The sequence below is a fragment of the Mauremys reevesii genome, linkage group 3 (genome assembly GCF_016161935.1).
Source record: "Mauremys reevesii isolate NIE-2019 linkage group 3, ASM1616193v1, whole genome shotgun sequence".
Taxonomy (NCBI): Eukaryota; Metazoa; Chordata; order Testudines; family Geoemydidae; genus Mauremys; species Mauremys reevesii.
Window position 1 is genome coordinate 201306816 of NC_052625.1, and position 21619 is coordinate 201328434.

Genomic DNA, 21619 nt, shown 5'->3' on the forward strand with positions numbered 1-21619 from the left:
ATTCAACCTGACCGTGTCCATCTCTAACTTCCATTAGGTCACCTACCTATCCCTCTCTGATTTCTAATGCTAAACCATAGAACAAAACACTTGGTTTATTATACTTTGACAAAATATAATAGTCCATCTCTTCTAGTTATTTTTCACCTTTAGAGTATACTTTATCCATTGAGCGGAGAGCTTTACAAAGGTGGAGAACTAGCAGTATCCCTGTTTTATTGATGAGGACTGAGCCATAGAAAAGTAGTAACTTGTTCAAGATCATGTGATAAATTCACGGCAGAGCCAGGAATACAGTCCAGGTCCCCTTAGTCCCAAACTCTGTGCCCTGTTCACTGGATCACTGCTTCCCCCTAATAGCTCTGCACACAGTGAGTGTCCAAACATTTCACTACTAGCTTCTTTATTTTCAACACCTGTTTAGACCCGATGCAGTCAATCTTGCAGAGCGTGGAACAGCAGTACGAAGAGGAGAAGCAATCCGCACTGGAGCGGCAGAGATTAATGTATGAGCACGAACTAGAGCAGTTGCGAAGGCGGCTGTCTCCAGAGAAACAACACTTCCGCAGCATGGACAAGTTCTCCTCTCACTCGCCCAGTGCTCAGCAGCGCATACGCCAGTGGGCAGAAGAGAGGTGGGTGATGAGAACATACAGCATTTCTCAAGCAGTGGTGGTCAGGCTTGAGGTCCTCTAATGCCAGTGAAGTCTCTTATAGATTTAAGATACATTTGACTACAACATATGTCCTTGGCTCCCCAGAAGAGCCCTGCAGAGAAGCAACAATGTTGTGGGGATACCATCAGCCAAGAGGAAATGTCAGTGTAAGGATTATCAGACCACGCAGTTTGTTCCAATAAGTCCTTGAAAATAAAAGTGGACAAGAACTATTTTGTCACCTTATCTAGTTATCTGGGAATGCTACCTACAGTGTATTCTCAAATGGCTCATCCATTTTAATTTTAAGTGAAGAATAGGAGATGGGGGAAGTTTATGGACTCCTCTCTAAACTATAGCCCAGGGTTGGCCAAACGTATTGACCTTCTGAGCCGCATAGGATAATCTTCAGAAACTTGAGTTCTGGGTCATGCCGGCTGGGGCTCAGGGCTTCAACCCTGCAGCGGGGTGGTGGGGCTAGAGGCTTCTGTCCCTTGGGGGAGGGGGATATCGGGGCTTCTGCTCTGCCGGAGGTGCGTGCCTGGGCTTGAGTCTTTGCAGCTGAAGCCCCGAGCCCTGACAGGCACTTCCTGTGGGGTTGAAGTCCCGAGCTCTCGCAGAATCCCTGAGCTCCTCCTCCACAGTCTGGTAGGTGGAAATTGGGGGGACCATGGGGAACTCTGTGAGCATCACTTTAACTGTAAAAGAGCCATATGTGGCTTGCGAGCCATGGTTTGACCATCCCTGCTATAGCAACAGTTATCCCAAGATCGTCCACCCTGGAAGCAACTCCTTTCAGAGGCTGCAAACCTACCCTTACAGCCACTGCATTTCTTCCACTCATGTTCAAATATCTGACCTGAGCAGTCCTAGGGTAGAGAGTGGAATAGCACTAGATGAAGGGAGGATTATCCCACAGTCCTTGCAAGAGTTGGTCGCTGGCTCTAGTAATTCATTTTAGGTCCATGAGGGGGATCCTCCTGCCCGTTCCTAGAAAATTAGAGTGAAGGTGCTCAGGACTTCTGCCTCCTGTTATAACAGAATCGATGACAGTGTTTCTGACAGTAACAGCAGCCTTATGGTGAAAGTGGTGCTTTGCCTAAAGCAGACACTGAGGCGGAAGACACTGAATATAGTAGTAATTAAAACACACACACAGGCACAACCCAAAAAAACAATAATTCACTGTTAACTTAAACTGCCAAAGAAATGGTTTTTGAAAAATAAGTATTGTAATGAAGGAGGGAGCATTTCATCTCTAGGCCACAGGTTCAAATCCAGCCCAGATCAGTTGTGACCATCTCATAATATTTTGGTGGCTTGTGTAGAAGGACTTTGGTGTCAGCATATATCCATGTGAAGAGTTTTCTGTATCACAGTAGGCACTAATTGTTGCACTCTTCTCAGAGAACAAATGTTGACTGGATCATGGAGACTGAATTATCCTTTCATCTTAACGCAGTTCTTCCACTTCAGGGTGGGAAAGGTGTGGAATAGCTCACACAGATGCTGCCTGTTCTATGGATACAGGGTCTCTAGACTTGGCAGCCTGGCAACTTTTGTATTCACTAAATTCATATAAATTTCAAATATCTTTTTTTCAAAAAGACCAAGTTAGTGTTTAACTAATCTTTCTATTTTTAAATCCGTTTCTTTGGATATTGATTCCTATGAATACACTACCTACATGGTAGTGATCAGCCAGATGGTCCTTTGTGTTCTACTGCAAATCTAGTTAAAAGTTTCCTCACTAAAACAATTTATTGATTGTCCTCTTTTTTTTTTTTTTCCCCCACTCCTTTAAAAGAGAAGAAATGTTGAACCACAGCCTGAGGAAGCTGAGAGAGCAAATTTTTAAAGCTAATTTGTATGTGAGAGAAGCCAGTTTCATCTCAGAGGAATTGGACAAGAGCACGGAGTATAAGGTCACTCTGCAGATCCCAGCTTCAAGCCTTAATGCTAACAGAAAGGTGAGGCAGCAGCTCACTGAGCTTAACCATTGTTCAATAAAGGGTTGCCTGGTGGAGCACTTCACACTGTGATCCAATGGCTCTAATGATCCAGATAATTTGCCAACATGTTCACACTTGGGAATGGTGATGTTGGAAGAGCATGTGGCGTGTTTATTGTATCTGATAACATGAAAGTATGGAAATATGCCAGTTTATGGAAATGTGATGTGGTGCAAGTTTAACATCTGTTTCTACAGCAATGTTGCCAGAGTTTAAAAACACCAAGGATCAGTTCTTAAAAACAATGAAACATGCTCTTAAGTTTGCCTGCTAACCATGGTCATTTGACCCAACTGCCAGTAATAGGGGAGTCCCTCCATGTTAATCCCTTTACGTTGTGATCACCTGATATAATGGCCATAAAAGTAACATTTCCTTTTTGTGGCTGTTCATGAAAGAGCTTTATTGTGCGGTTACATTTCACATAAGATGACAAAAGCCAGGAAATCCAAAGGTATCATTTAAAATTTCAATTTATACATCTCTACCCCGATATAACGCAACCCAATATTACGCAGGTTTGCATACAATGCGGTAAAGCTCTAACACACTGCTCTGAGCAGTGTGTTAAGGGTACCGGGCCAGGCCAGGGCCGAGGGGTTGGATAAGGGGCAGAGGGTCGCGGGGGCGGTCAGGGGCTCCCCCCCAGGATCTGGGAGGCAGGAGCTGTGGGGTGGTACTTTTGGGGGCCCCGCAGTCCCAGAGTGGCCCTGGGGATTAGCTGGGGGCCGGGAGCAGTCCGCTCTGCTTCCTTTGCCTCAGCCCCAGCCGTGTCGCGAGGGGGATTGGGGGAAGGGATCCCCCCTGCACTCACTGGCAGCAGCGGAAGCGGAGCAGCCCGGCCCCAGCCGGGCTGCTCCGCTCTGCCCCTTCCTGCTGCAGGTGAGTATGGGGGCTGTCCTTTGTCTATAAAAATAATCTTTCAATAGGCTTAAAAATACAAAGGAAACTTTAATTTCTTTGGCACCTTATAGACTAACAGACGTTTTGCAGCATGAGCTTTCGTGGGTGAATACCCACTTCTTCGGATGCAAGTGACTTGCATCCGAAGAAGTGGGTATTCACCCACGAAAGCTCATGCTGCAAAACGTCTGTTAGTCTATAAGGTGCCACAGGATTCTTTGTTGCTTTTACAGATCCAGACTAACACGGCTACCCCTCTGATACTTTAATTTCTTTTTTATTGTTAGCAGCTAGACTTTGTATTGCACATTATTGGAAAAATGTGACCTCTCCTCCCAGGGAACTGTGGTATAATAAAATATGGACTGTCCTTGTAATGGTAGAATTTTTACACCAAGCATGTACACAAGAGAAGCACCGAAAAGAGCATGGTATTGAAAAATGTGCTTACTCTTCTTAGCAAACTCAGAGGAGGACAGCTTCCCAGCCAGCAAGCCATAATCTTTAGCCAGGTTCTTTGAATACTAACCTGATCCTGAATAAAAAACGTACGCTGTAGTAGAAAACAATAGCCCCATCCTCACTAATTATTTAGATGTAATAATGAAGAAGTAATGTAGATATATTAGAAAAGAATAGCACAAGCATGTAGGAACAAAAGGAGAGAGGGTAAGGCACAAATTGAGTTGCATGTTGCAGGGGACATAAAAGGCAATAAGAAGAGGCTTTATAAGTACATTAAGAGCAAGAGAGACGCTATGAAAATGTCGGTTCCCTACTTAGTGAAGAAGGAGAGCTAATAACTGACTGAGCTAATAACCGATTGATCCTGCTTTGAGCTGGGGGTTAGACTAGATGACCTCCCTTCCAACCCTGATATTCTATGATCAGGAAGGTTGAGGTGTTTAATGTGCGGTTTGCTTCAGTTTTCACTAAAAAGGTTAATGGTGGCCAGATACTCAACCCAAGTAATATTAACAACAAGGGGGGAAGGAACATAAACCAAAATAGGGAAAGAACAGGTTAAAGAATGTTTAGATAAGCTAGGTGTAGCCAAGTTGGCAATGCCTGGTGAAATTTATTCTAGGGTACTTAAGGAGCTAGCTGAAGCAATCTCAGAACTGTTAGCAGTGATCTTCAAGAATGGATGGAACAGTGAGGTCCCAAAGGACTGGAGAAGGGCAAATGTAATATCTATCTATGAAAAGTGGAACAAAGAGGACCCTGGGAAATTATCAACCTAACTTTGATACCTGGACCTTAACAAATCATTAAACAGTTTGTAAGCACCTAAAGGATAATAGTGTTATAAGGAATAGCTAACATGGATTTGTCAAGAACAAATTATGCCAAACCAACCTAATTTCCTTCTTTGACAGTGTTATTTGCCTAGTGGATAGCGGGGAAGCAACAGATGTGATATATCTTGATTTGAGTAAGGCTTTTGAGACAGTCCCACATGAAAGTCTCATAAGCAAACTCGGGAATTATGGTCTAGATGAAGTTCCTATAGGGCGGGACCACAACTGTCTGAAGCCCGTGCTCAGATTATTTTTCAATGGTGTGTTGTCAAACTGGGAGAATTTTTATCTAGTGAGGTCTCACCGGAGCCATTCCTAGGTCCAGTACTAGTCAATATTTTCATCAATGGCTTGGATAATGTAAAAAGTATGCTTATAAAATTTGCAAGCTGGAAGGGTTTACAAGCACTTTTGGAGGACAGGATTAGAATTGAACATGACTGTCACAAGTTGAAGAATTGGTCTGAAACAAGATGAAATTCAATAAAGACAAGTGCAAAGTTTTCACTTACAAAGGAAAAATCAAATGCACATCTACAAAATGGGGAATAACTGGCTATGTGGTAAGGATTGGAGGGTTATAGTGGGTCACAAATTGAATATGAGTCAATAGTGTGGTGCAGTTTCAAAAAAGGCTAGTATTATTCTGGGTTGTATTAGCAGGAGTGTTGTTTGTAAGATCCAGCAGGCAATTGTCCTGCTCTGCTCGACACTGGTAAGGCTCAGCTGGAGTGCTGTGTCCAGTTCGAGTGCCACACTTTAGCAAAGATATGGACAAATTGGAGAGAGAGTTCAAAGGAGAGCAACAAAATGATAAAAGGTTTAGAAAACCTGTGAGGAAAGGTTTAAAAAAAAAAAAAACTAGTCATGTTTAGTCTTGAGAAAAGAAGATGGTGGGAGGAGGCAGACCTGATGAGTCTTCAGATATGTTAAGGGCTGCTATAAAGAGAACTATGATCAGTTTTCCATGTCCCCTGAAGGTAGGACAAGAAGTAATAGGCTTAATCTGCAACAAAGGAGATATAGGTTAGATATGACAAAAAACTTACAAACCATAAGGGTAGTTAAGTTCTGGAATAGGCTTCCAAGTGAGGTTGTGGAATCCCCGTCATTGGAGGTTTTTAAGAACAGGTTAGAACAGTGGTTCTGAAGCGTATTTGATCACGCCCCACTTCTTTGTGTCTGTAATAGTTTACTCTCTCCCTCCCACCACACAAGTACATATACATTACAAAAGAAATCAACATGCAACTCTCACTACCTATTAAAAACAGTAAGGCGGGCATTGATTCGAACAGAGACAACGATCCATTGTAATAAGAGCAAAAGCAAAACTGTGATTGCTTACAATTAAAAACTTACAATTAAATGTGCACACCACGTTGTAGCAAACGGATTAACGTACAGATGGCAACGACTTTGTATAATGCTGTGAAAGTTTAACAGATCCATCAAAATGCACAGCGCCATCTGAGGACCTGATGTGTCTGGAGGAATCAGCTTTGCTAGCAATTCATTGCTGTGGGTAAAATGTGCACAGTACGTTTTTTTGTTCGTTTTCCCCCGCCCCAAAGCTTCTCTCTCATTACACACGCACACTCTCTCTCTCACGCACCCAGGGTCCTCTCCTCATTTTGAGAACCTCTGGGTTAAAATACCTATTAGGGATGGTGTAGGTTTGCTTGGTCCTGCCTCAGGACAGGTGGCAGGACTTAATGACTTCTCAAGGGACCTTTCAGCCCTACATTTTTATGATTCTATGTTAAACATTTTATTGTAATTTTGCCTTAATAAAAAGTTATAAGGAAATAAATAAAAGGAAGGAAATGATTAAGCAACTGCATGCGTTTGGACACTGTTGGTGGAAATAATCTTACTTTGAATTTACAGCTTCTTTCATTTGAGGCTCTTTATGAAATACTTAAATATTCATCCTTGAAACGCTTTTTTGTAAAAGAAGGGATCTATGAAATCTCTGCCATTGTTACTGGGATAAAATGTGACCGTTTAATAGGACATGGCCATGCTATGTTGACAGTTGGACTTGGATTCTACTACTTCAAATTTGTCTGCTTAAACAAGAGGGGTTTTTTAATCAAAAAGTTACTTTCTGTTTAACTGTGTTTCAGTTGTCATGACATGGATTCCTTACTCAGGTCGCCTTCTCTAATTGTTTTGTTTCTGCAGCGAGGTGCAGTTCTCAGTGAGCCTGCTGTTCAGGTGAGAAGGAAAGGGAAAGGCAAACAGATCTGGTCACTGGAGAAATTGGAAAACCGGCTGATAGATATGAGGGATCTTTATCAAGAGTGGCAGAAGCGCGAGGAGGATGACCCAGTAAGTAAGAATGGGGGAGAGAGACCAGTAATGTGGTGATAAAATTAAGTGCCTGTTATGTTGTTTTTTTTTAAAAAAAAGGATGGGAAACTATTGGGTGAGGGGAGGGTTGGCAAAAAGATGCCAGTTATCTTGAAACCTTGTTTATTTCTAATATTGAACAGAGACTCTGTTCTTTAATATTTCATTAACTGGCTGTATCTTATCACTTTCATATTTCTTTCCTCTTGTGGTTTGACAGTGGATCCTAGAAGGAATAGGATTACGAGGAGAGAAACTAAGTCGAGAGAACAAGGGTTGTGCTCCTGGTCAACTTTTTGAATGGTGTGAATTTAAAATGGTTAATATAACCTGGCTGAAGATAGGCCCCAAATTTATCTTACTGTAAGCCCTGGTCTACGCTACAAAATTACTTTGATATAACTACATTGCTCAGAGGTGTGACTAATCCACACCCCTGAACGAGATAGTTAAACCAACCCTATGCACCAGTGTAGAAGCACTATGTTGGTGAGCACATAGCTACTGCTTTTCGTGGAGGTGGAATGATTAAATCTATAGGAGAGCTCTCTCTCTTAGTGTCGTCACCAGAAGTAGTACAGCAGCACTGCTACAGATTTGTACTGTAGACTTGCCCTGATAGTTACCATGGTTGTTCGGACCACTCTGATCAATTTTCATTTCTTGCCTATGTCAGACACTCTAGAAGAAGAGAACAAAAACCTGTGACGCCTCACCAGTTCATCGGTGCTGTGAAAATGACATTCTATTATAAACTTAGTTTTTACATTATTTTGAATTTGATTCAAGTTAACTAGGTCTTACTTCAAGCGAGCTGATCCATTCTATGATGAACAAGAAAACCATAGTCTCATCGGAGTGGCCAATGTTTTTCTTGAGTCCTTGTTTTATGATGTGAAGCTGCAATATGCTGTCCCTATCATCAATCAGAAGGGAGAGGTTTGTCATTCCTATACATCATACTTTTTAGCTGTTTAATGGAAGTCATTAGGGCTTTTCAGTATTGCACGAAAGGTGTTCCCCAGCCACTGGCACATGCTGCTAATGATATTTCAGGATCGAGTGGCTAGTCCTTTACCTTCTTCCTCTGGTATCTTAATGATGCACCTGTGTGTTACTTGGGCAGCTACAGACTCCAGTCTCATAATAATGATGGATATGAAGTCATGTAAGCTCCAGTTCCAGGTAGAGCATAAATGAATGTGAGGCAACTGGGTACAGCCAAAGTAATGCCTTGCTAATGGTAATGCTCAGAGGTCCCAATTGGGATTGAGGCTCCACTGTGGTAGGTTCTGTACAAGCCCATAGGAAGGCTGTCCTTTCCCCAAAGAGCTTGCAGTCTAAAACAAGATAAGTGAATGGGACAAAACAATAGAAGGGGAGTGGAGAAGGGAGGAAGAGGTCCCATGATGACAGATTAGGTATGCTTATAACATAGCAGTGCACTAACATGGCTACCTGAAAAGGTTAGAAACCATTGTCTGGCGGCACCTGATAATCTTTCCCACCCACCCTTTTTCATTAGGTGTCAGGTCGTCTTCATGTCGAAGTGGTGCGAGTGAGTGGAGCGATTGGGGAGAGAATTGTAGGAGGTGATGATAGCACAGACTGTTCAAGAGAGAACGACACACAGGAGAACAAGCTAGTTTGCATGGTGAGTTCTAGATGCATTCAATAAAAGCTATTGTGTCATCCTCAATATTGAGCCAACTTCTTCCTTTCTGTTACTACCCAAGTGTAAAAAACGTGATTAAATGTTTGTGGTGCATTAGCTTCCATGTTGGTGATAAATTACACTGTATATCCTTTTGTTTACCACCTATGTTCAGTTATACTATCATTATCCTTCCTTGTGAATTGTTCAGTTTATGCAGCTTATTTGAAAGAATCTTGGTGTTTCAAGATTTAAAGAAAACAAATAGCTATGAATGCTCAGTGATGTGTGCAGTCTAGTACGCTGGTTGTATTTTTCATGAGCTTGCTTAATGCCCTGGGGTTCATAATTGGCCCTGAAATATCTCTGTCTTGTCTCTTCTCAAAGAATTCCATTTTCGGAATGGTGGAAATAATGCAAGAAGACTGATCTTGTGATCCTTTGGTCCCATAATGGCATTTTTCTGGTCCCTGTGGCATTTATTAAAAATAAAAACAAAAAAACAAAGATTTACCCTCAAACATTTTTATCAGCCTTATTTGGAGCCCTAATAAAACCAAATGTGTAGTCTTACTCTTATATTCAACTGAAAAAAGATTTTGAGTCAAATAACCCTGGTCTCTTGCATATATATATGGGAAAGGTGGGGAGGGTGGGGGGACCTGTTCTCTTGTGCGTGGTCGAGGTGGGACAGGAGGGAAAGCATGGTGGATGCCAGAAGAGGGAGCTGAGTATGCAGCAGCTCTAAATGGTGTCTGTGCAAATGAAAGGCACTGGTGGCCACTAGCATGTCATGATACACGCAGATTACATGATCCAGAAATTAGGAAGCTACAATTATATAGGGGGGAGGGATAGCTCAGTGGTTTGAGCATTGGCCTGCTAAACCCAGGGTTATGAGTTCAATCCTTGAGGGGGCCACTTAGGGATCTGGGGCAAAAATCAGTACTTGGTCCTGCTAGTGAAGGCAGGGGGCTGGACTCAATGATCTTTCGAGGTCCCTTCCAGTTCTAGGAGATTGGTATATCTCCAATTATTATTATTAATTATCTAGAAAATCCTAATTCAGTTGAACTTAGTTCTACTAGTAAAAAGGGAAACTTACTTTGCAAAATATTACAACCTGTTTAAAATAATGGATTGTACATTTAGAACAGAATATGAATTTGAAGTTAAGGTTCCACTGGGCCTTGGTAAAACATGCAAAACACTTCAAGAGAGGTGGCAGTTTTTCAGAGAGACATTACTAAGGGCACGAGAGCAAACTCTCCCACTGCGTAGGAAAAAAAGAAAGTATGGCAAGAGACCACCCTGGCTTAACCAGGAGATCTTCAATGATCTGAAACTAAAAAAGGAACCCTACAAAAAGTAGAAACTAGGTCAAATTATAAAGAATGAATATAAACAAATAACATAAGTTTGTAGGGACAAAATTAGAAAGTCTAAGGCACAAAATGAGACTAAATTAGCTAGAGACATAAAGGGTAACAAGAAAACATTCTATAAATACATTACAAGCAAGAGGAAGACCAAGGACAGAGTAGGCCCATTACGTAGTGAAGGGGGGAAAACAATAACAGAAAATGTGGAAATGGCAGAAGTGTTAAATGACTTTTTTGTTTCAGTTTTCACCAAGAAGGTTAGTAGCAGTTGAATATCTAACATAAAGTTAGATATCTTCAAATCACCAGGATGGGATGAAATCCATCTTAGAATACTTAAGGAGCTGACTGAGTGTGGTATTTGAGCCATTAGCGATTATCTTTGAAAAGTCATGGATGATGGGGAGATTCCAGAGGACTAGAAAAGGGTAAATATAGTGCCCATCTCTAAAAAGGGGAATAAGGACAACCCGGGAATTACGGACCTGTCAGCTTAACGTCAGTACCCGGAAAGACAAGGGAGCAAATAATTAAGCAATCAATTTGCAAATACCCGGAGGATAATAAGGTGATAAGTAATAGTCAACATGGATTTGTCAAGAACAATCAAACCAACTTGATAGCTTTCTTTGACAGGGTAATAAGCCTTGTGGATAGGGGGGAAGCGGTAGATGTGGTATATCTTAACTTTAGTAAGGCTTTTGATGCTGTCTCACATGACCTTCTCATAAACAAACTAGTAAAATACAACCTAGATGGGGCTACTATAAGGTGAGTGCATAACTGGTTGGAAAAGCCTTCCCAGAGAGTAGTTATCAGTGGTTCACAGTCATGCTGGAAGTGCCTAACAAGTGGGGTCCCACAGAGATCAGTTTTGTTTTGTTCAATATCTTCATCAATGATTTAGATAATGGCATAGAGAGTACACTTATAAAGTTTGCGGACAGTACCAAGATGGGAGGGGATTGCAAGTGCTTTGGACGATAGGATTATAATTCAAAATGATCTGGACAAACTGGAGAAATGGTCTGAAGTAAATAGGATGAAATTCAACAAGGACAAATGCAAAGTACTCCACTTAGGAAAGAACAATCAGTGCACACCTACAAAATGGAAAATAACTGCCTAGGAAAGAGTACTGCAGAAAGGGATCTGGGGCTCATAGTAGATCACAAGCTAAATATGAGTCAACAGTGTAACACTATTGCAAAAAAACAAACCTCATTCTGGGGTATATTAACAAGTAATTGTTCCGCTCTACCTCACACTGATTAGGCCTCAACTGGAGTATTGTATCTAGAAATTATGACCTATGAGGAAAGATGAGAAAAAAATGGGTTTGTTTAATCTGGAGAAGAGAAGACTGAGAGGGGACGACATAACAATTTTCAAGTACATAAAAGGTTGTTACAAGGAGGAAGGGGGAAAATTGTTCTCCTTAACCTCTGATGATAGGTCAAGAAGCAATGGTCTTAAATTGCAGCAAGGGCGGTTTAGGCTGAACATTAGGAAAAACTTCCTAGCTGTCAGAGTAGTTAAGCACTGGAATAAATTGCCTAGGGAAGTTGTGGAATCTGTCATTAGAGATTTTTAAGGGCAGGTTAGACAAACACCTGACAGGGATGGTCTAGATCAGTGGTTCCCAAACTGGGGTTCACAAAACGTTATGGGGGTTCTCGGGGGGAAAAAATTCCCTAATGGCGGACAGGGCTGTCCATAGGGACTCTGAACAGCACGGGGCCAGCAGCACGGATCCTTGGGGACTTCCAAGAGCTAAGCAGATCAAAGCAAGCATCTCTATCACACTGAGGAGATTTCAACTTCAAAACTCCTAATACAAAATAGAAAAGGAGGTGGATATTTTATGCTGTTTTAATATTAAATAGGCTGCTAGTGTTGTTTTTAAATTATTATGAAGAAGTAGTTTAAGCTTTGTTGTAACGTTCATTGTTTGCCTGGACTGCTCAAGACCTGAATGCTTGTGTAGGAGGAACTCTTTGAGTTGGCTTCTTAAATACCTTCATGCTGTTTCACATTTGATACTCCTTGATGAAACATAGGAGCCAGAGGCGCCAGTACAGGGGGGAGATGAGGGTCACGTGCTGCCCCCGCGGGTCCCTCTCTTTTTTTTCCAGCCGCCCCCGCGGGCCCCCTCACTTTTCCGGCAGTGCCCCCCAGGCCCCGGGGTGCAGAGGGGCTTTGCCCCGCGTTGCTTTTTTCTACTAACGCCTCTGATAGGAGCCTTGTCTTGTAACAGCTTAATCAAAAGTGATGCAAGCTACAAAAGTGAGATCTTGGAAGAGTGTTGCCATTTTCATAATGTAATAAAAATACTGTAATGGTGATAATAAATAGTGTGCAATAAGCATGTCATACAAACAAATTTTATATTTCCAAGTTCACTGCTTTTATAATTTATGCTGAGGTAAGGGAGAAAATCCCTGAAAATATTTATTTTTAGGAAGAGGTTCACGAGACTTGACATTTTAGTGAAAGGGGTTTGCAGGTTGTTAAAGTTTGGGAACCACTGGTCTAGATACTACTTAGTCCTGCCTTGAGTGCAGGGGAGTGGACTAGATGACCTCTGGCGGTCCCTTCCAGTCCTATGAGTATATGAGTTCTTGGGTGGGCATGGCTTTTCACTTTATGCTGTTCCTAGCATCCTACAAGCAGTTGTGCTGGAACAATTTGTATTGTAGGGGGGCTGAGAGCCATTGAACCACACTGTAAACCATGTATATAATGGAAACCATTTCAGGCGAGGGGGTATGGCAGCACCGCCAGCACCAGGGCCGGCTCCAGGCACCAGCTAAAGAAGCAGGTGCTTGGGGCAGCCAATACCAAGGGGTGGCACTCCGGACGCTATTGGGGCGGCACTTGCGGTGGGTCCCTCAGTCCCTCTCGGAGCGAAGGATCTGCTGCCGAATTTCTGCCGAATTGCTGTCCAGCACCCCCAGTTCTAGCACCCATACCTACAGATAGGACAAGAATGACTTTAACAGGATGTTTGTAGAACAAAGGAAGTTTTCAGATAACCCATAGTATTCTTTTTTACTCCAAAAAGTCAGTTGTTCAATGACACCTAGTGGTGACTTCCAGCTGGTTCAGCCAAAGCATTTTATTTGCAAATATTTCAAGGCAGACAAGTCTTCTTTTGTTAAGATTTTTGTGTCAAAGTAACTGTTTAATAATTTTTAGCCTCCAGTTGAGCAAGAAGATGATCTTTTAACAAATTGGCTTTCTTTTGTGTTACGCTTGACTGTTTCAATTAAAATTGTTTACTGATTTAAAACGTGCTTTTCTCTGCTTTTTCCTTCCTCTAGATTAAAATACTTCAGGCTACTGGTTTGCCTCAGCATCTTTCTAACTTTGTGTTCTGCAAATACACTTTCTGGGATCAACTGGAGCCAGTTACGGTTGCCCCTGAGATGGACCCCTCTTTATCCCCCATCAGCAAGGAGCCGCAGTGCATGGTTGTCTTCGATCACTGCAATGTAATTTTTGTTTTATTTATGATTGCAGTTGCAGACAGGCAAAGCAAGATAGTTAAATTAGTCTGCCACTGGCCTAGATACTAAACTTTGTATCATTACACTAGAACCTCCCAGTTACGAATACCTCAGGAATGGAGGTTGTTTGTAATCCTGAAATGTTCGTAATTCTGAACAAAACATTAGTGGTGTTCTTTCAAAAGGTAACAGCTGAACATTGACTTTAATACAGCTTTGAAACTTTATTATGCAGAAGAAAAATGCTGCTTTTTACCATCTTAATTTAAGTGAAACAAGAAAAAAAAGTTTCTTTACCTTGTCAGATTTTTTTTAAACTTTCCCTTTATATTTTTAGTACTTTACATTTAACACAGTATTGGACTGTATTTGCTTTTTTTTCCTCTCTGCTGCTGCCTGATTGCATACTTCTGGTTCCAAATGAGGTGTGTGACAGATCGGTTAGTTCGTAACTCTGAGATTATACTGTATAGTCATTTATAGTAACTTAGACTACAAATTCAGTGACTGTATTTTCACTTGCAAGCTGTTTTTATAAGTACTGTTTACCAAAACCATCATATAGAATAAAATGAACTAGTAATAAAGAAAAATAGAAGAGACTGTATGAGAGATGTGCAAGTAGTCAGACTACATGATTATGATGGTCTCTTCTGGCCTTAGGCTTTCGTGGGTCAGCCGGCAACCCCGGACCCTTGCTATGTGGGGCCGGCCGGCGACCCTGATCCCACTGCGCAGGCCTTGGCGGCCTTTAGCACACAGCTGGGCCGCAGCTGTGTGTTAATTGGACCGCATGCGGGCTGCGGGTTGAAAACCGCTGGGCAAGTCAGATAATTGCTCTGCCTGACTTCTGCATCTGAAAAATAGGGGTAATAACGCTTCCTTTCTCACACCTTCTTTGTTTTATTAATTTAGATTTTAAGCTCTTGGGGTCAGGGACTGTTTTACTACATGTACGTGTAGCGTCTAGTACAGTAGGCTCCAACCTCTTCTGTAGGTTCTAGGTGCCTCCCTAGGTGCTACTGTAATACAAATAGTTTGACCAGGGAAAGCACTAGAGAACTGCCAAGTATTCATTTTTACCATATGCAGAAACTGAATGTAATTTGCAGGTAGAAGTAGGCACAAAAATCAGGATACATCAGCCTAGTGCTTCTGAGTGGAGAACCTTAAATGCCAGTGTCAAAAGCCTTTGATTTAGGCAAAAAAGCAGTCAATGAAATAATAGACTTGGATGAATGGGATTATGTAGCTTGTCTGATCTAGAGTTCAATTTATAGAGTGTATCAAACTAGTTAAATAGTCAAACTGGGAAAGAGCCCTCGTGTACTAAGTGCTTCGCCATAAATATCTCCATTGATGAACTCCTTTGTGAGAAGAGAGTAGCATGCAGAGTGAAAGCAAAAAGTCACCTCCAGAACTGTGGGTATAATGGGGGGTTATTAATATAGAAGGAATGTATGGGCCCAAAGAGCTAAAGGTGTTAACATGACCCTGTAACTGTCCAACAGTAAACAGTTTTAAACAAGTTTTGGGGATTGGTATTCAGAGACCTCAGCCTACTTAATACCTTGGCAAACACATAATTAAAAATCCTTTTAACCTTTTATTGAAGGTACAGTGGGGGAGGGAAAATGGTTAAAGCATTTGAAATGTTAAGTATTAAATAAGGCTTTAATCTTAACATCTCCTGTTCGCTGTCCCTTTAGTTGGAGAGAGTTCTCAAATAACCCCCACCATGTTTGATAAGTCTCTTAGTTGGTAACTGTCCTTTTAAGGGAAAAGAGAAGTTAGTTGAGATGTCATTGCTGTTAAATCCAATCCTGTTTCCTAAAAGACACAACAAGACAGCAGACACGCACAAGGAGAAAGAAAATGCAACTTCTTCCTCACGTGCAACCTCTCTGCTGGAAAAACATAGGCACAGCACACGATCTTATCAGCCACTCTGAGACCTGGCAATCTTGTATCAGCACTGGGCTATTTAGGGCGTTGCATTTAGCTGCCCTTCCGGTAACAGGCTTATGGCAAAGTATGCAGTCTTGGCCGGCTAAGACAGACTCTTATTAGACAGAAGAAAAAAAGAAAGAGAGGCAAGAGAAATAATAAGGTAGAGAAGAAAAAGAATACATTGTGGGGGAGAGGGAGGAGACAAAATCTCATATCCCATGTGGTGTTTGGGGGATAGCTGGACCTGGTGGGTATGGCAGTGTCATCTGGGGCCCTCTCTCTGACCCAGACCGGTCAAGACATCTTTCAGGATTAGGATGATGAAGGCACAGTGGTGTCACTCTGAACCCTAGGGTCCCAGGAAACAGAGTGGGCAGCAGTTATGATGCTGAAGCTTGCTCCTTCCCCTTCTCTTCTCTTCCAGTCAGCCAGCATTGCAGTAGCTAGCTTTTCCTTCTAGCCTCTTTTTGAGGACCCTAAAGGGACTAGTGTGTGGAACAGCCTATCCCCTCATTCTCATTGTTCACCAATTGGGCTGTTGACTTCTGGTTGCACGCTTTTCTTGCTTACAAGTCAGGACCTTAGCACGGTCCTTGATTTATATCAGGAGGCCTTTTTGTTTGGACTGATGCCATGTTTCTGTTGCCCTTATGCACCTTTTCCCATCAGCATTTATTGTTGAAGGTTATTGTGATGTTTTGTGAACTTTCACTGACTTCTCACAGTTGAGCTCACAATTAGGGTAAATGTGTAGGTCCAGTTATCACAATAGTTAACAACTTATTCTTTTTAATGTTTCACTAGTTTTGTCATTTCCACGTAGGAGTTTTCGGTAAATATTTCTGAAGACTTCATGGAGCATCTTTATGAAGGGGCTTTGGCAATTGAAGTGTACGGGCACAAGCAAATTGATCCTCGCAAAAATTCAGCCGTGTGGGATTTGGGAATAATTCAAGCCAAAACGCGAAGCCTTCGTGACAGGTAACTGCAGGCAGCAAGCTCCTCCCACACAGTTTAAAATCCAGCCTCCCAGGCACAGTATATTTTTCTGGATTCTAGAGTGGGTTAGAGACCAGCAGTCAAATCCTGGGTTAAGTAAAAATGAATCTGATGTTTGGGTCTTTGTAACCCTCTGTGCTCATTGCAAAACCACCACACAGGTTGGTAATGTAGGTAAAAATTATTGATAAATGCTCATTCATATTGTTTATAGTTTTGATTAAAAGAAGAAAAACCTGAAGAATAAGACTGGATGATATCATATTATTTAGGCAACACCATATGTGTGTGTATGGTTCTTTGCAAAGAAACAAACCATAGTGGGGCTGATTTAACTGTAACTTTGAAATCAATAGACAGGAGCATTTATTTGGTTACGTACCGATGTATTGGAGATCAGTCCATGCCATGAAGCATTTACAATCTAAGGACCTGCTCCTACTTTCACTGAAGACAATTGTGGTTTTGCCATTGACTTTAGTGGCAACAGAATAGGATTGTAAGTTAAGACATGGCACGGGATGGTAACAAACACTGGGAAAAATAAGGAGAAGGGAGAATCGACAAGGGTGTTACAGAATTTCCTACTTCCAAAATTCAAGCTGATGGGACGAGCCCTTTTGCACATTGCCCTGTTCTTGATTTTTAATGGGGGCAATTAACAAAGTCTTTGTAAGCTGCCCCATTTAGTTTTGATAGATGCTCTTGATGGACAGGAGACCATCCCTCCTGACTAGCTTCACAGTTTCAGAGCAAATGTTTTTTAGTTATAAAGCAAAAACTTAAATATTACCTTATAGCATATGATAAAGAAATTATAAGTGAGATTAATGTATGCTGCAATTTCCATGCATTTCATTTCATAAAGTCTAAACCAGTGGTTCTCAACCTATTTACCACTCTGGGCCTATTTACCACTGTGGGCCCCTGTGTTTTACGTGGGCCGCATCCACACTATATATACTATCTGTGTAGCCCTGAGGATGTCACTTGGGCCGCAGCTGTGTGCTGATTGGGCCACAAGTGAGCCACGAGTTGAGAACCATTGGTCTAAATCCAGTACCCATCTTTACTAACACACAGGTGAAACAAAATGGTTTCCAGCAATGAATTTGTCAGTGCTGGGCTGAGGGCTAGAGCCGTGGCAAGAGCTGGCACCTGGTCTGCCAGTGTCACACATGGGTCTTGCAGAATAAGTTTGTTCTTTTCAGTTTAGGGTTTTCAAAGAAGAGAGGACTAATTTTATAGGCTTTGTGGAAGAAGTGCATTTTAGGGGTAAACTTGAAGGAAGAGAGGATGGTAGTGATGGAGAAAGTCAGGATAGGGGGCCACATGAAACCAGAATAACCTTAATTCGGTAATGCTGGTTCAATAGCACTGAAGTCAATGGGATTGGATGAGTATAACAGAGAACAGAATTTGACCTTGATGTTTAATTGGCACTCGTTTGATATCAAACCAGTATGAAGAGGTCTTGTGTCTACAAAAGTTTTAGGCCAATGTGTCATCGCTAGTTGTTAGCTCAGAAGGAGCAATGGGTAACTAAAAATCTTTTCCAGGCATAAATGACACTTGAAAAGTATCTCCCCTTCCCCTGCCTGCAACCTTTGCAAATATTGAGCAGTCATGTAGCTTGGCTCAGCAATTTAAAAAAAAAAAAAGAGTGAGAGAGAGAGAGAGAAGGGGGAAAAAAACGTAAATTGTGAAATGGTATTTGGTATGTTTTCCAGATGGAGTGAGGTAACCCGAAAAGTGGAGCTCTGGGTTCAGATTCTGGAACTTAATGAGAACGGGGAGTACTGTCCAGTTGAGGTGATTCCCGCCAAGGACATAAATACTGGTGGCATCTTTCAGCTCAGACAGGTAAGATGGCAACTGCAGGAGTCATCTGTGAAAAGAGACCAGCTTTAACATTCTGAAGGAAGCAGGGAATCTTGTATGTTGTACTGGTTCATGGAATTTTAATAGTGGGCTTATGACAAAGGAGCCATCAAACTCAGGCCCAGTATTCAATCAGCTTTAAAGGAGTTACAGTCTAGAGGGAAATGCATTGGATACCTTCTATATTTTGTGTAGGTATTTAGAGACCCTTAGCAAACTAAGGTCCTCTATTACCCATCAAACAGGCATAGTGTGGGTAACAGCAGCAGAAGCTTTCTCCACACTGTTCTGCCAGTGTGTTTCAGCCCTTACCCGGAGGGGACCATGGATGCTGGAGGATAGGTCATTCTCAATTGTCTACTTAGTGTTTTGGCCACTGTGCTGAGACTGTAAACTGAGGAACCAGTTGACAGGATACTTTTTAAAGATATGGATACCTGGAAACTGGACTGGACCAAATTCTCAAATCAGACTCCTCTCACACAGGATGTAGAACAGCCATCAGAAAACTACTTTTAGTTACTATCAACCCAGGCTGAACTTGATTGAAAACCTGATGCTAAAGTTCCCGTTATCTTACTACTAATCCTCTTAGCCAGCTACTCTCCCTTTCTCTGGTTCCTGCACAGTCAATATTTTAAAATATAGTCCACTGGTCAGAGAACTCTATAAAATTAGTATCTGTTAAATACATATTGTACCTCCTGAACTCCCAAACTACTATGATTTCCTATTCTGCACTGTTCCTAGAGCTGTGCTGACAACATCAGTGGTGAGGGTTTACAATCAGGGAATCCAGTCCCACAAAAAGTTAATTTCAGCTTCAGTAACATTTGCTAAGTTACATTCTCTCCCCTCAAGTGTACAAAGTCAAAACAGATGGGGGGAAATCCTATTTTCAGTGGTTTTGAGTATTTTTTTTTAAACCTTTGAAAAGCTTTCATCAAAAGCAAATTGTTGGGCTCACTGAATGTCCCACGCTTTCTTGTGGATTTAGACCTTGCAGCAGAGTGGTAGTTCAACATAACCAATGTCATGTCTCACATTAAAGCTTGCAGTTTCTATGTAGTGAACAATCACCAGATTCATATTGACTATATATAAAGCCACCACCAGTAGAGGTCTCTCTGTCACTAAGTTTTCACCATTCAAGACTTTTAGTTCTTCAAATTGTTCCCTTGTGAAGGGGCAGTCACGGCGAATCCAGGCCGAAGTGAAGTCGGTGCAGGAATCTGGGACCTTGCCTCTAATGGAAGAAGCCCTACTATCTGTTGGAGTTGGCTGTGTTCAAATAAGGCATGTCAAGTCACAAAAAGTTCATGAGACTCATCAGGTAAGATCCTGTCTCATTAAAAGATCTTTAGCGGGAAGGAAAAATGATAATTCAGAGGCTTGCGGATACACCTGGAAAGCTCTTTTGGGACAAATTTGCTTCTGGAGCAACTCCACTGGCTGTAAATTATCCTACTCTGTGTGAAACAGTGACTTCTAAACACTGTTTTGACAATACTCTTCCAGTTAATATATTTAGCTATGAGTGGGTAAATCTAGATTCTGACTTTCTCTAGGAAATGCTACCCAAAAAATCTTTCCTCAGTATTCTTGCCGGCAACTTAAAGAAATATGGGCTGGATGAATGGACTATAAGGTGGACAGAAAGCTGGCTAGATCATCAGGCTCAATGGGTAGTGAGCAATGGCTCCATGTCTAGTTGGCAGCCGGTATCAAGGCGAGTGCCCCAAGGGTTAGTCCTGGGGCTGGTTTTGTTCAATATCTTCATTAACGATCTGAAGGATGGTGTGGAGTGTACCCTGAGCAAGTTTGCAGATGTCACTAAACTGGGAGGAGTGGTAAATATGCTGGAGGGTAGGGTTAGGATACAGAGGGACCTAGACAAATTAGAGGATTGGGCCAAAAGAAATCTGATGAGGTTCAACAAGGACAAGTGCAGAGTCCTGCACTTAGGATGGAAGAATCTCATGCACTGCTACAGACTAGGGACCGAGTGACTAGGCAGCAGTTCTGCAGAAAAGGACCTAGGGGTTGCAGTGGACAAGAAGCTGGATATAAGAACAGCTGTACTGGGTCAGACCAAAGGTCCATCTAGCCCAGTATCCTGTATACCGACAGTGGCCAATGCCAAGTGTCTCAGAGGGAGTGAACCTAACAGGCAATGATCAAGTGATCTCTCTCCTACCATCCATCTCCACCCTCTGACAAACAGAGTCAAGAGTGAGTCAGCAGTGTGCCCTTGTTGCCAAGAAAGCTAATGACATATTGGGCTGTATAAGTAGGAGCATTGCCAGCAGATCGAGGAACGTGGTCATTCCCCTCTATTTGGCATTGATGAGGACTCATCTGGAGAATGAGGGGGGATTTGATAGCTGCTTTCAACTACCTGAAAAGGGGTTCCAAAGAGGATGGATCTAGACTGTTCTCAGTGGTACCTGATGACAGAACAAGGAGTAATGGTCTCAAGTTGCAGTGCGGGAAGTTTAGGTTGGATATAAGGAAAAACTTTTTCACTAGGAGTGTGGTGAAGCATTGGAATGGGTTACCTAGGGAGGTGGTGGAATCTCCTTCCTTAGAGGTTTTTAAGGTCAGGTTTGACAAAGCCCTGGCTGGGATGATTTAGTTGGAGTTGGTCCTGCTTTGAGCAAGGGATTGGACTAGATACCTCCTGAGGTCCCTTCCAACTCTGATAGTCTATGATTCTATTATAAGGACTTCCACCATAAGAAGAATGAGACTTGCAATACTAACACACACTTTCGCTTTACCCTCTTCCTCCTCTTTATTTTAAAAAAACTCTACTAAATGAATACAAACATAACCCCTTTTCAAGAAGAGTGTTTATACACCCCAAAAAGGTAGAAAAGCCAGACTCTCCATGAAGTCTGCTAGGAGCTTTGTTTTTGGTAATTGATTTTACTTGGAAGACAGTTGGATACAACAGCGATGGGCAGCAGTATCAAACCCTAAGAAATTATAATGTGTCAGTGGGGATTGTACTTAAA

The 21619-nt window shown here is 42.0% G+C and overlaps 1 protein-coding gene across 4 annotated transcripts in view; it reads left to right on the forward strand.

Annotated features, from left to right (window-relative positions):
• KIF13B (kinesin family member 13B) overlaps positions 1-21619 on the forward strand; it is a 200953-nt gene that overhangs the window by 121484 nt on the left and 57850 nt on the right. For all 4 annotated transcript variants that reach the window (XM_039530153.1, XM_039530150.1, XM_039530151.1 and 1 more), the window contains 9 exons: positions 425-635; positions 2464-2626; positions 7060-7206; positions 8017-8166; positions 8753-8881; positions 13587-13757; positions 16546-16703; positions 18452-18584; positions 19789-19935. In XM_039530153.1, coding sequence (XP_039386087.1) covers positions 425-635; positions 2464-2626; positions 7060-7206; positions 8017-8166; positions 8753-8881; positions 13587-13757; positions 16546-16703; positions 18452-18584; positions 19789-19935 — 1409 coding nt within the window. The remainder of the gene's footprint in view (positions 1-424; positions 636-2463; positions 2627-7059; positions 7207-8016; positions 8167-8752; positions 8882-13586; positions 13758-16545; positions 16704-18451; positions 18585-19788; positions 19936-21619) is intronic.